Here is a 15,682-nt window from a genome sequence, read left to right as displayed (position 1 = left end):
AATGTTCTGAAAGACTGAAACCCTAGTTTCTTTCACTTTCTCCCATTATCCCCCGCCTTTATGTTTCATTTTTATTTTTTATTCGAAAAACAAAATATCTCTGCCTAGCCAAATTCATTGGATTTTAGGAGTGCGATTTCATAGGCTCTTTTATGTTGCAAACCCAGAGTGGGATTGCGGCTGCTGTGCTCATTGACTGCAACACTAAAACGCGAAGCGAACAACATCTTTGTCGCAACACATCGCTGCTCTGGCATGCTCCACCGCTATCACAACCACTCTGGCTGCTATTGACAACTTTGATACGCAGACAAATCCCTCAATCATAGGGAATTAGAATTCCATAAAATGTAAAAGAAAAAAAATAGGAAGGTAAATCCCATGAATCAGGATTGACTAATCATTTCCTTAATTGTAGAATTTGATCTTCTTAACTTATTTAGAATCCTAACATCCCTAATTTATCCACATGCCCCCTCAAGTTGGTGCAATGATACTGATGAGGACCCAAAGCTCAGGCCCAAGCCCAAGGTGAATAAGCTGTATGTAAGAAGAGATAAAAGGTTTGATGCACCTGCCCAAGTCTAGGAGAGAGAAGTTATCCAATTCACTGCCAAGCTGGCAGTAGTAGTGGAGAGAGGGAACATGAGTTGGTTCTGTGGAGAGAGAATATTAGTGGGTAAAATTGTAGGGGGAGGTAGGCTGGAATTTGGAATTGGGACCTTAGGAGTGACTACACCTCTCGAACACCTAGAGTTTTCTATTTTCCGAACACCTCTATACCTAAGACTTGAATCCTTTGATTAGGCATGTTTATACATAATATATGCTCTCTGTCTTTTTTTTTTCCTTATTTTTCTGTCTGGTTTCTATCGTTTGCAGCTGCAAAATAGCAACATGGGTGGTGATGCCGACATTACAGTATTTGTCTGGGACTAGTTGAAGGGCTAGTGCACAGTTCATTCCATGTAGGTGTTATGGTTGTGGAGTGTGGTGGAATGTTAGGATCCAATTTCAAGGTATGGGACTTGGTGTCACACATCGGAGTATGGGATTCTAGTGTAGGATTTATAAGGCCTTGAGCTCTCCAACTACAACAACTAGCTTTTGTGGTGTTGTTAAAGGTTCTTATGATTTGGCATTAGAGTAGCACAGGTGGTGATGTTGTCATTGCAGTGTTCGCTCGAGACTAATCAAAGGGATAGTGCATAGCCAGTCTGTGTGGATGTTGGGGCTGTGAAGCATGGTGGGATGTTAGGATCCAATTGCAAGGTATGAGACTTGGAGTCTCACATTGGAAGTATGAGATTCTAGTGTCAGATTAATAAGGCCTTGGGATTTCCAACTACAACAACTAGCTTTTGTGGCGTGGTTCTAAGGTTCTTATCAATACCCAAATGATAGGAACCAGAAAAGCCATAAGGAAAATAAATAGTGAGAACATATATTATTGTATAAATGGGTCCAATCAAAGAATTAAAGTCTTGGGTATAGAGGTTTTTACAATTGGAAAACTCTTGGTGTTCGAAAGGCCTAGTCTCTCCTAAGAACTCAATTCCAAATTCCAGCCTACCTCTCCATGTGATTTCCTCCACTAATATTCTCTCTCCATGCAACCAACTCATGTGCCCTCTTTCCACTTCTACTACTAGCTTGACAGTGAATTGGACAATTTCTCTCTCCTAGACTTTGTCAGGTGCTTTAAGCCTCCTCCTTTTCCTTAAATACGCCTTGGGCTGTGGGTCCTTATCAGATATCTATCATGCTCCACTTGGTAACTTTATGTTTGAACGGTTGTCTTAATAGACCCTAGGTTAAAACATCCACAATCTGCTGAGTGGTCAGAACAAATGGAATGCAAATTACTCCTTCAATCTTCTTGATGAAGTGTTTGTCAATCTCAATGTGTTTTGTTTGGTCATGTAAGACTGGATTATGAGCTATATGCTTAATCACAACCTTGTTATGTATAGAAAGGGTTTACTGTATTTATGTGTTGTATCACACATGTATACTCTTATTTATAATTGAATAACAGTACAATTTAGGAAAACATAATCAAGACTATTAATGACAATAATCCCTAATTATCAGCTAATGATAATTCCCTAATTATAGTAATCAAATCATATGTTCAATACTCCCCCTCAAGCTGGAGCATATATCATATGAACCAAGCTTGTTACATATGTTCTCAACACGAGAACGTTTGAGGTATCTAGTAAGCATGTCTGCAAGTTGGTCACCGGAGTTGACAAAGTCAATGATGATTTCTCCTGAGAGCACCTTTTCTCTCACAAAGTGACAGTCAATTTCTATTTGTTTAGTCTGCTCATGGAAGATCGGATTTGATGCAACGTGGAGAGCAACTTGATTGTCGCATAGTATCTTGAGTGTCTCCAAATTTTAGTTGTTGGAGAATTTGCCTAGCCATGTAACCTTGGATGCAATAGCTGCCATAGCATGACACTTAGCTTCAACACTGGATATAGCAATTGTTTTCTGCTTCTTACTCCTCCAAGAGGTCAAGTTCCCTCCAGTGAGAACACAATATCCAGAAGTGGACCCCCTATTTGATGGTGATCCTGCCCAGTTAGCATCAGAATAGTAGACATTTTTGGCATTGCCTTTATCTCCACATATTAATTTGCGAGATGGTGCATTTTTGAGGTATTGAAGGATACGTATCACAACATTCCATTGATTATCACATGATTCCTTCACGAATTGACTAACTGCAAATGTGATATCTGGTCTAGTGACAGTGAGGTAATTAAGCTTGCCTACTAGACGACAATATCTTCTAGGGCCTTTGAATGGCTCCCCCTGACTTGGAAGAAGCTTCATATTAGGATCCATGGCAGTATGACTCAGGAATAATTTTGCTAGGAAATGACAATTCCAGATGAGGATTGAGCAACTTTGATGCCAAGGAAGTACTTGAGGGGGCCCAAGTCCTTAGTCTAAAAGTGACTATGAAGGTGAGATTTGAGGGGTAGGATACCTGCGGACTCATCGCCAGTGATGACGATGTTATCAACATATACAATGAGATAGAGGCATAGTCTAGACTTAGAATGAAGGAAAAATACTGAGTGATCAGCTTCACATTGAGTCATACCAAACTCAAGTAGAGTAGAGCTGAACTATGACCAAACCAGGAACGGGGAGATTGCTTCAAGCCATAGATTGAGCGGCGAAGCTTATAGATAAGGCGGGAGTCACCAGAGACTATAGAACCGGGTGGCTGATCCATGCACACCTCTTCTTGCAACTGACCATGCAAGAAGGCATTTTTGATGTCTAACTGGTGAAGAGGCCAATGTCAGATTGCAGTCATAGCATGAAAAAGATGAATAGAGGTCATTTTGGTCACAGGTGATAAAGTGTCACAATAATCAAGACCAAAAATCTGAATATATCCTTTAGCCACTAAGCGAGCTTTGTAGCGATCAATAGTGCCATATGGTGCGATCTTCATCGTATAGATCCAATGACACCCAACAGTGAATTTGTTGGGAGGCAAGGGAACAAGCTCCCATGTGTTGTTGGCATCTTGCGCAGCCATTTCTGCCAACATCGGTTGTTGCCAATTATGGTTAGCCATGGCTTCACGTGTAGACTTTGGAATAGACACAAAATCCAAAGAGATAAGAGAGTAATAGGAGGGAGGTAAATAATCAAAGTTAAGAGTAAAAGCATATAAAGGATTGGGATTATGAGTGGACCGAACACCTTTGTGTAGATGGGAAATTAAAGTGTAGGCGGTGGTGGTGGACAAATGTTTGGAGCAGGAGATGATGTTGGAGGATCAGTAGGTGGCGCTGCTGGTAGTGCTTGTGTTTGTTGGTGGTATGTGAGTAGAGGAGGTGGAGGTGAACTTGGAGCATGAGCAACAAGTGGTGCTGGAACAATAGGTGGAACCACTAGAGGACATCTTCAATGGTGGAAGAAAAGAAAAGAGTAGTCTCAAAGAATGTAACATTTGCATAGACCAGGTACCATTAAAGTTAAGGAGACAAGCATCGGTAACCCTTTTGGAGACAGGAGTAACCTAGAAAAATACATTTTAGATACTTGGCAGAGTTTATTTCTACCTGGAGTGAGATCATGGACAAAACATGTACTTCTAGAGACACGAAGGGGAACATAATGAAGGTCCTGTATAGGATTTAGATGGAATAAGGAATTTGATTATTGAGAACCGATGAAGGTATACAGTTAATCAGATGACAATCAGTAAGAAGAGCATCCCCCAAAAACGAAGTGGGACATTATAGTGAAGAAGAAGGGTGCAAGCTGTTTCCACCAAGTGACGGTTTTTGCGTTCTGCAACACCATTTTGTTGTGGTGTATGGGCTCATGATGTTTGATGAAGAATCCTATGTGAGTTTAAAAAGGATTGAAACTGGAACGACAAATATTCTTTTGCATTATCAGTTCGTAAAATTTTAATTGAGGAGGCAAACTGATTTTGAATCTTAGTGGAAAAACTTCAAAAAATAGAAAAAAAACATCATACCGATTCTTCATTAGAAAAACCCAAGTACAACGAGAGAAATCTTGTATAGATGTGACAAAATAAAAATAATCTAATTTGGAATAGACTCAATTGGGACCCCAAATATTGGAGTGAACTAAGACAAAAGGTAACGCATCACCCTTATTGACATGAGAGCCATAACTGATACGAGTATGTTTACCTAGTTGACACGACTCGCATGGAAAGGACTTAAAATTAGAATGATTGGGAACTAATACATGCAAATGCAGATGAGACACAAACAACCCGAGGTGTAAGTTGATATAATCCTCCAGACTCATATCCTGCTCCAATCATCCATTCAGTGCGTCGATCTTGTACAAGAACGAAATTACTAACAAATAGGACAGAAAAATAAGAGTGCGGGTGAGTTTGCTAATAGAGGTTAAATTAAAAGGATAACCAAGAACAAATAAGACAAAATTTAATGAAAGTTGAGGAAGAGGGTGTGTTTGTCTGATGCCCTAGATTTTAATATGAGAGCCATCTGCAAGAGTAACAAAAGGAAAGGTGTCCGAAAAAGTCAAGGAAGAGAAAAGAGATTGGTTACCAGTCATATGATTAGAGGCATTAGAATCAAGAATCCAAGGTCCAAGATAGGAGGATTGAGAAACAAAGGCTACAGGATTACTAGATTGAGCCACAGAGGTAACAAGTGATGCAGGTTTGTTGGCTGCTCGAAGCTTGAGAAGCTCATTATATTTAGCAGCAGAGATAGTAATATATGAGGTAGAGGTGGTGACTTGGGACACATTAATTGACCAGGACAATTCTCTAGCTTTGATGTGAAAATCTCCTTACCCCAGTTCTTGCAGTAGTGGCAGCGAATACCACGTCCTCCACCTCGTCTTCCACAATGAGAGGAGTGAAAGACAAGGGCAGAGGAATCCTCGGTAGAAGTGGAAGAGGGTCTGCCCAAAGGTATGTGGAATGGAGAGACACAACAACTGTTCCTGAACTAAGTCATAGGTAGGAACCATGGGACTCGATAAAATCTGGTTACGGACTGCCTCAAGGTCTGGTATGTGTCCAGCAAGAGCAACCACCATGAAGAACTGTCCGTGCTGTTTGTAAAAAGTCTGCATCAGTAGTAAAGGGCGTAAGAGTGGAATATTCCGCAATTAAACCATCCAGCTTAATGAGCATTAAGCTGGAGAACATGGACATGCAGACATACCTTGGTAAGCTGGAGAATATGTTGGCGCGTGTGAAGTTGGGTGGCGATGCGGTTGGCAGCGTTGGGTTCACCAGAGGGTGGCACTTCCCCGATCAATGGGTCACAATGGTGAAATGGCAGCTCGGTGGCAGCACAACAGAGCTCGCATCGGTCGTAACAAAACGGGGGCTGCAGCTGAAGGAAAGAAAAAAAAGAGAAAAGAGAAAGGGATCGAAAAACATAGAAATCTACTGATACCATATAGAAAGGGTTTACTGTATTTGTGTGTTGTATCACACATGTATACTCTTATTTATAATTAAATAACAATACAATTTAGAAAACATAATCAAGACTATTAATGACAATAATCCCTAATTATCAAATAATGATAATTCCCTAATTAAAGTTATCAAATCATATCTTCAACATTATGCATAGCTGCAAAGGAAGAATTATTGTTTTTTCAAGTTCTTCAACTACTTTCTTCAGCCATGGAACCTCAAATATTCCTCGAGCTGTCAATCTAAACTAAGCTTCAGCATTTCTCCTAGCAACAACTTTTGTTTTTTACTCTTCCATGTGATAAGATTAAACCATAGGAAGGTGCAATATCCTGATGTTGGCCTTCTATCCATAACAGAACCAGCCGAATCAACATCAATATTTCTCAATTCCTCTCTTCTCGTGTTTTTGAAGAAAGAGACCTTTTCCTGGTGTGCCTTTTAGGTATTAAAGAATTTTGTGAACAACTTCGACATGTTTTTCATACGGGGAATGCATTTACTCACCATGTTTCAGAGTATACTCACATTAAATGGGGACTAAAACCACAATAAGCCATATTTTCATGGAACTTATATCTGATATTTAGTTGATGAATTAAGATTGTATCTGAGCATGTATACTTTTGGGAATTGGGATCACATAATAATAATAATAATAATAATAATAATAATAATAATAATAATAATAATAATTCCACTTTCGAAAATCATACATTGCAGCTTAAGAAATATAATTAACTTAATTATTTTTTCTTATAAATTACATTCTATATTTATTCCTTTTTAATCACCATGCATATAGATTCTGTTTTTACTCCGTCAAATATTCTTTCCTGCCTCAAATATTAAGTATGCATATTATATATTGGTCAAGAGTCCAGAGTTGCAGAATCTATCTTTGCATTGACATGTATTTCTGGTATGATCCAGTACTGTTGTTGGTGACCCAAGTGTTCCATTTTGTTTTGGGAAAATGCTTCATAGTACGAAGAAAAATTAGTATGAAATGCACAAACTGATGTGGCTTATCTAATGTCCAGTAATTTCGGCTTTCTTCATGGGCTCCCTTCTCACCGTTTTATTTTATTGGGTTGTTGGTTGCTTCACTTTTCTTCTTTTACAATCTTGAATTCCAATTTCACAATGGGATGTTGCTCTCACTCTTGTATACCATTTTATATCGGTTTGTTTTTTTCAACCCAGTTAAACCTGATTTCACTCGATGAGTCCAAACCCGATTATACAGTGGTCTCTTTTTCTTCAACCCAGTTAAACACATTCACTAGATGGCTCCTCTGAAACTTCTGTGGTACGAGCCCTACAGAATGAGTTTCAGATTGTGCCTTCCCCTAATTGGATGACATTCAATAAAAAATTAAGAGACTACGTAAAGTTGTTGCATGTTCTGGTTTCTCCAATTCTTCAGCTTTGAAATCGATAATTTTAGGTGTTGGTGCAAGAACTTTTCATGATAAGTGGGATAGTATTACAGTTCTATTATTTTATTTTTCTTTTAAATTAAAATTCGATTTATTATTTAAAACAATAACACGTTGGCTCTTCGTGCATTTTGTACTGTTACTCTTTGTACCATATAGCACTGTTCTTTTTAAAGGTTCATGTTCTTCTTGTCTATTATTGTGGTTGTTGTTGCATTGATGTCAAGAGCCAATCAAATAGCTCAAGTATTTGTTCAATTGTCTTGATAAATTCTGCATAATCACTTGAAGGTATGTGCCTACAAAGATGGAGAGGTCATTATTGACACTGCTGCAGGAGTGCTTGGTAAATATGATCCACGTCCGGTTAAGCCTGATAGCCTTTTTCCGGTGTTTTCTGTTACAAAGGGTATCACAGCAGGAATGATACATTGGCTGGTTGACAATGGGTATGTTGTAACATGCTATGACCATATTGTCTGTGCACCTCTGAACTGGTTGCTTAAGTTCTTGTTTGGACATGAAGTTTTCATTTCACACAGAAAAAAGGGCTAGTGGGGCTGTTCTGAATTACATGGTGCTGACTACTAAACTGAAATCTTTCTAATAGTTCATGCCAAGATAACATCCTAGATTCATTAAATGTGTCATCCACCGTGTTATCCACGCACCAAGCCAAAAATTGTTGGGCGTAAGGGGGTGTATTGGGAAAAACCCTAGTCCTACATCAATTAGAGATAGTGCCTAGATAGAGTATATAAGTGAGGGACATCCCTCACCCTACGGGCTAGCTTTTGGGGTTGAGTTAGGCGCTAACCTACATTCTAAGATCTTCAATGTTAGTTGCTAGTAGTCTGCATTTTCTCCTTCCTTGAATAAAATGTTCATGGTCACAATGTATATCTTGTTGCATGGTAGGCTCTTGTAGTGTCAGTGTTGTCTTCAGGAATATGTAAAATAAGCTAGGTGGTTTGGATAGGCATTGCCATTTAGTATTTATCATGGGCTTTTTTCCCCCTCTTTAATGAAAGAAGAAATTACAATAAGTTTGGATGGTAAGGAATCGTCCACCATGCAAGATTGAAATTTGAAACACAAAACAACAAAGGAAAAACAAAAAAAAAAATATTAATGCAGCAACAGTCCAATCTCTGAGCATATCTGTTGGGCAACTCTTAAAAAGATAGTTTTGCCTTACAATTTACACTACATGGAAGTATAGTAGTCAACCCCAAGTTGTGGTGCATAGCAGCTAAAAATGCTGTGGCTGGTAGCAATATGATTGCTATTCTGAAATTTATAAGGTACACATAAATTATACTACACATACATATAAGTGGGGAAAAGATAATACCTAAATTAAATACAACAACAACAACAACAACGCCTTATCCCACTAGATGGGGTCGGCTACATGGATCAACTTCCGCCATAATGTTCTATCAAGTACCATACTTCTATCCAAATCATTAAGTTCGAGATCCTTTTTGATAACCTCTCTTATAGTCTTTTTGGGTCTTCCTCTGCCTCGAATTGTTTGCCTTCTCTCCATCTGGTCTACTCTCCTCACTACAGAGTCTACCGGTCTTCTCTCTACATGCCCAAACCACCTAAGTCTATTTTCCACCATCTTCTCTACAATAGGCGCTACTCCAACCCTCTCTCTAATAGTTTCGTTTCTAATTTTATCCTGTCGAGTCTTACCACACATCCACCGCAACATCCTCATCTCCGCTACACCTACTTTATTCTCATGTTGGCTCTTGACCGCCCAACATTCTGTTCCGTACAAAATCGCCGGTCTTACCGCAGTCCGATAAAACTTTCGCTTTAGCTTGATCGGTATCTTTGCATCACATAACACCCCCGATGTTTTTCTCCATTTCATCCATCCTGCTTGAATGCGATGATTCACATCCCCATCAATTTCTCCATCATCCTGTATTACAGACCCAAGATATTTAAACCGTGTGACTTGAGGGATAATATGGTCTCCTATTTTCACCTCTGAGTTAGAAACCCTCCTTCTTTTGTTGAACTTACATTCCATATACTCCGATTTGCTTCTGCTTAGGCGAAAACCATGTGTTTCTAGAGCTCGTCTCCAAGTTTCCAACCTCTCATTCAACTCCTCCCTCGACTCTCCAAGGAGGACTATGTCATCTGCAAAAAGCATGCATCTCGGCGCTATCTCTTGGATTTGTTCCGTGAGGACATCCAGAATTAAGGTAAAAAGGTAGGGGCTAAGAGTTGACCCTTGATGCAAACCAATTGTGATGGGAAAATCGTCTGACTCTCCACCTTGTGTCCTAACACTAGTCGATACCCTATCATACATATCTTGGATAGCTCGAATATATGCAACCCTAACCCCTTTCTTCTCTAGAGCTTTCCACAAAATCTCTCTAGGCACTCTATCATACGCTTTCTCCAAGTCAATAAAAATCAAGTGCAAGTCTTGTTGGTCCATGCGATATTGCTCCATCACCCGCCGTAATAAATAGATCGCTTTCATGGTCGACCTTCCCGGCATGAAACCAAATTGATTCTCAGTAACTTGAGTCTCCTTTCTTAATCTCCGTTCGATCACTCTTTCCCATAATTTCATGGTATGACTCATGAGCTTGATTCCCCTATAATTTGCACAATTTTGTATATCCCCCTTGTTCTTATAGATTGGCACTAACGTGCTTTTCCTCCATTCCTCCGGCATGCGTTTTGACCTCATAATTTCATTAAAGAGTTTGGTGAGCCACTCAAGACCTCTATCTCCAAGAGTTTTCCACACTTCAATAGGTATGTTGTCTGGCCCCACCGCCTTACCGTTACTCATTCTTTTCAACGCTTCCTTTACTTCCTGTTTCTGAATCCGACGATAGTACTTATAGTTCCGGTCCTCTTCTCTTATGTCTAGACTGCTAGAGTCATATCCATATCTATCATTAAATAAGTTGTGGAAATACGCCTTCCACCTTTCCTTGATATTTTTTTCATGCACTAAGACTTTGCCTTCTTCATCCTTAACACACTTTACTTGATCCAAATCTCTAGTCTTCCTCTCTCTACCCTTAGCAAGCCTATATATAGATCTTTCTCCGTCCCTGGTTCCTAGAGCTTGGCTATTCATAATTTATGTACGCGTCACAGGTTTGCTGGAATTGTGATGAGTTGTTGGGAAATGACTAGAAATTGCTGGATAATGCCGGAAATGTTGCCATGGAAAGGTGGGTCTTCGTTGGAGAGAAGGGCCAGGTTTGTCACTGTTGAACGCGCAAATGAAATGAGAAGGGAAAAGAAGATTTCTGTTTTGATTAAATAAAAATTAGGGGAAGGGGTTCCAAGATTTTGTTAAGAAATCCCCATCACCTGGCTCAATTCTTGGGGTGTAGCTTATATATATCTGTCAGACAACTTTACTTATTGCCAAATAGGTCTTAAGCTAAAATCTAACATGGTATCAGAGCCTATAACACATCTTGGTTCTTGCCTATTCTAGTAGGTTCGCTTGTTCTGGCAGGCATCTGGGGGGTGGGAGGGTTGGTATTTAGGTGCCTACCTCAATTCTTGAGGTGTAGCTTATATATCTCTTGGACAACTTCACTTGGTGTCAATTGGTTTTAAGCTGAAATCTAACAGATTTTCCATCACAAAGCAGCAGCATTCCAGGAATAGAATTAGGGTTCTTGAACATGTCAATACTGATTCTACGAAGCATTGAAGTCCAAATAAAAGACTTCACCTTGGAGGGAGCTTTGAAATTTCCAAAGGGTTTTGTTAAGATGGAAAGTAGCTCTATGCAATGAATGAGTTAGGAAATGGAAAAAGGATTTGCACAGAAACGCTCGAGAATAGTGAAGAGACTTATTTCTGTTATCTATCTTAATTATTTCTTACTTTTATCAAAAAATAAACGAATAATGTGTAAGTAGAACAGATCAGGAGGAAGGAACAAAGAATTTAAGGGACATACTTACAATTTCTTTGCCTTTGTATAGCATTTCTGAGCAGAACAGAAGTAGACTACCTGAATCATATACATTCCCAGTTTATATCTAATATTGTTCATCTATAAGAGGAAAGTTCATAAAAAATGGATTTGGAATAGTAAACTCCCTGTTTATGTTTCTCACCATTCATTGATTCTCACCCACATGTGAGCATATGTTAAGTTTCCCTCCATAAGTAATTCCACCTTTATGCTGATTTCAAAGAACGTTTTGCTAAGTTATGACTTATGACATGACAAACATTTTATGCATTCATCGAGACTTTAATCATCTGTTGGATTGATATTTATATGATTACACTTATGATTAGTTTCTCCTTATTGTTTGACTGTCTTTTTATATGCTGAACTATTTGATCAAGAATTGATAGCCATGGAATCTAATTGTTGTATGTAAATATCAGATTGCTTGTGTTAAGTTTTAAATACTATCAAAGTATCTGTGTTGGTGCTAGCTTTGTTAGTCAGAGATGTATACTTCGATTTAACCAAGATACTTGTTTGTAAATTGTCATTGAAAGTTTAAAATCATACTTTCATACACAATGAACATTCTAACATCATATACTCATGTTTGGTGCTTTTAACCTGAAATAAGTATATGCTTGCTTATTATCTTGCAGACAACTAAACCTTGAAGAGAATGTTGCAAATATTTGGCCAGCATTTGGATCAAATGGGAAGGATGTCATTAAGGTCTAATATTTATATTTTCTCCCTACTTAAGTTCTGTAGCTATTATTTTTAATGATAATAATGAGAAAGGAATGGTAAAATGAGAGAGAAATGCTGAAAAAGAAGTGTTATCTAATTTTCTAATGAGAAAGGATACAAGACACGTGTATATATGCATTCTAGCGTGTTGGCCATTTGGACAGCACAATAATCTCCTAAATTCTACTAACCTAGTGCAAATACATTAACACTTCCCCTTAAGATGGAGCATACACATTATGTTCACCCAACTTCTTACTAATGAACTTAGAATGAGGGACCCCTAAGGGACTTTAGTGAGAATAAATAATTTTAAATCCTCCTACTTTTTTATGGTATGTATTTAATGTGTTTTATATTTTCAAGACAATAAATGCATTTACTTTTCATTTAATACTTTCTTCATAAGATAGGAGGATAGAGTAGGAGGATATAACATTAGTCATGTTAGCTAGCTGGTTATTAGTGTTGACTCAGTTGGTGATAGTACACAAGAAGGCTAGAGAGCACCTTTTCTCTAATAAAATGACATTCCTCATCAATATGTTTGGTTCTCAAAATAAACCGGATTGGAGGCAATATGGAGCCATGGAGGACAACTTGATTATAAAAAATAGCTTCATTTGAGAGATTTTGCAAATTTTAGTTCTTGAGCTCACATGTGGGCCATTTTGCCATCACAAAGATCTTCTACATTCTACAAATCTAATATAAATATAAACACATTTAAGAATGTTATAATCTTCTGTTTCAGGTTCACCATGTACTTAACCATACATCTGGTTTGCACAATGCAATGGGAAGCATAGCTCAAGAAGACCCTCTTCTGATGTTTGATTGGGATGGATGTTTAAATCGCATTTGTCAGTCAGTACCTGAGACTGAACCAGGCAAGGAGCAGTTTTATCATTATTTATCATTTGGCTGGTTGTGTGGAGGAATCATTGAGGTATGAATGCTTGTCCTTGCCCTAGTCAATCGAAAATTTCAATTCTTATATATTTCTTATTCCTGTTCAAAAAAATTTCTCAAATTTTATGCTTCATTGGACTTTCTGAAAAATGAGGGTAAAAGTAGATGATAATTTTATATATATATATATATATATATATATATATATATATATATATATATATATATATATATATATATATATATAAAATAGTATTTTATTTTGATTAAAAAGAAAGTAAGAGATTTTTTTTTTAGAAAAAAGGGATGGAAAGAAGGATTTCGTTGAGTACTCTTGTCATGCTTGTAATGGTGAAAAATACAATATATGGTGATTGGCTGGTGGGGTGTAAGTGTGGACATAGGACCTTAAACGTGTATGGATTGTGTTTGTGCTTATGGCATGCCCCTCTAATTTGTTGATGAGACATTTGGTGTAGGACATAGTTGATGTTGCCTATATATATAAAATAGTAATTTTGGCATGGTTGTAGTCAGTTTTAAATTATTATTTTTAACGAAGTTGCTAAACCAGTTGCCATTAAAATATACCTACCAGTAGAGTTTCAATCATGTTCTAATAATTTATTTGTATAAAAACAGCATGCTTCTGGCAAGAAATTTCAGGAGATTCTTGAAGAAGCAATAGTTCGCCCCCTCCATATTGAAGGGGAGTTATATGTAGGGATTCCGCCAGGTAATTTTTGTATGGATGATATGAAAATTGTATTTGATGTGCATACTGTGAACTCATTTTATTGAATTGTTTGTATAGGTCATAGTAGTTGGAGGTAAAGAAATTTGGGACCTGTTTGGTGTTAGAACATATTCTGTTCTCATTTCTTATTTTCACAAATAATTACAAAATGTCACCTTTTTTTCTATTGTTTTTAACGATTTCTATAGTGGAACAACAAAATCTTATTTTCAATTTCTGTACAAATCTTTGAAATCACGGAACAAATTAAAATGAAACGTCATTTTATTTATTTATTTGTGACAACTAGAAACTAAAAAGAAAATGTTTTCTTAAACCAAATACATCTAATATTTCCCTTCTGATATTGTAAATTGTAATCATGTTTCATTGCGTATATTTTTAGGGGTGGAATCACGTCTTGCCGCTCTGACTGTAGATACTGCTGATTTAAGCAAAGTCTCAGCACTCGCTAATCGTCCTGACCTTCCCTCCACCTTCCAACCACAGCAAATTGCTCAACTTGCAACCAGTTTACCTGTTGCTTTCAATACACTGAATGTTCGCCGTGCCATCATACCAGCAGCTAATGGACATGTATCTGCCCGGGCACTTGCACGTTATTATGCAGCCCTAGCTGACGGTGGCAAGATACCACCACCTCATTCTTCTGCTTCTAAGCCAGTACTTGGTAGCCATCCCCACATCCCCAAATTATCTTCTTCCCCGAAACCCCCTAAAACCCGAAAATGTATTGGACGGAGGAAGCAAGCAACTTCGACTTCAGTTAGTACTACTAACAGTTATGAAAAAGTTTCTAGTTACGATGATTCTGAGGCTAATAAGGGCAGAAATACCAACAGCGAGAGTAGCAGTGGTGATGATGCCAGTAGTAGCAGAATTAGTAATAATCTGAGATCCCATGTTGCTGGTAAGGTCTACAAGAATCCTAGGATTATTGATGAATTCTTGGGTACAGGAGAGTACACGAATTTAGCTTTGCCAGGGGAAGGTTTTGGCCTAGGGTTTAAGAGGTTTACGTCGAAGGATGGGTCATCCATTGCCTTTGGTCACTCGGGAATGGGTGGCTCCACAGGTTTTTGTGATGTCACCAATAACTTTTCTATTGCTGTGACACTGAACAAAATGTCCTTTGGAGGTGTCACGGGAAAAATTGTCCAACTTGTGTGTTCAGAGTTAAATATTCCTGTTCCAGACGATTTCTTGAGATTTGCGGTTGAGCAAAGTGGACCCGATGAGCAATTATCTATGGGGAGGCCCATTATTAATTGAGGGTGGGAGGTTCTTTTTAGCCCTTTTCCACCATATTTTCACGTATAATTTTTAATTTTACCTAAAGCCATATACACGGGAATCTTTTGAGCCTTTTTCTGTGCTCTTCATGTACTTAGGACATATCTTTGCGATACATACTGTGTAATTATGTACCACCCGCGAAGTTGCAATTTTAATAATCAAATTTATGAGAACTTTAGTATTTGTGATTTTTAATTCAAGAGTTTCTGTTTTCTCTGTTGAAAGAATTTGAATGGCAAATTGTCATGATCCCGGACACAAGTGGTAAAAGAGAGTGGTCATCATTATTGAATGTGACGAAGCCATTTGCAAATAAAGCATGGAGAACTTGAAGAACAATGGAAGCCTCTCACTAGGAATCCAATAGATTGTGGAGTTTGCAGTAGACCTCTTCAAATAGGTTACCATTTAAGAATGTTTGCTGACATTCAATTGCAGTAAGAATAATTTATATTTGGCAGCAGGTTACTGCAGGACCCTCAATAGGTGGATGGTTTCTGACTTGTGAAGAATATGATTTAATGCCAACTATTTGGCATTACTAGTTCCCATTTGCTCAATAATCATATACC

General features: G+C 38.0%; 1 protein-coding gene across 2 annotated transcripts in view; it reads left to right on the top strand.

The window, feature by feature from the left end:
• The window catches only part of LOC114384871, a 30,418-nt gene extending 15,108 nt beyond the window's left edge, over positions 1–15,310 (top strand). For both annotated transcript variants that reach the window (XM_028344689.1, XM_028344690.1), the window contains exons 15-19: positions 7,717–7,874; positions 12,055–12,127; positions 12,900–13,094; positions 13,700–13,793; positions 14,200–15,310. In XM_028344689.1, the coding sequence (XP_028200490.1) occupies positions 7,717–7,874; positions 12,055–12,127; positions 12,900–13,094; positions 13,700–13,793; positions 14,200–15,086 (1,407 nt within the window). In that variant the 3' untranslated portion in view covers positions 15,087–15,310. The remainder of the gene's footprint in view (positions 1–7,716; positions 7,875–12,054; positions 12,128–12,899; positions 13,095–13,699; positions 13,794–14,199) is intronic.
• Positions 15,311–15,682: the final 372 nt, after the last annotated feature.

Source organism: Glycine soja, chromosome 14, assembly GCF_004193775.1.
Source record: "Glycine soja cultivar W05 chromosome 14, ASM419377v2, whole genome shotgun sequence".
NCBI lineage: Eukaryota > Viridiplantae > Streptophyta > Magnoliopsida > Fabales > Fabaceae > Glycine > Glycine soja.
Note: the sequence above shows the minus strand (reverse complement) of the source record. Positions and strands in the feature narration are given on the sequence as shown.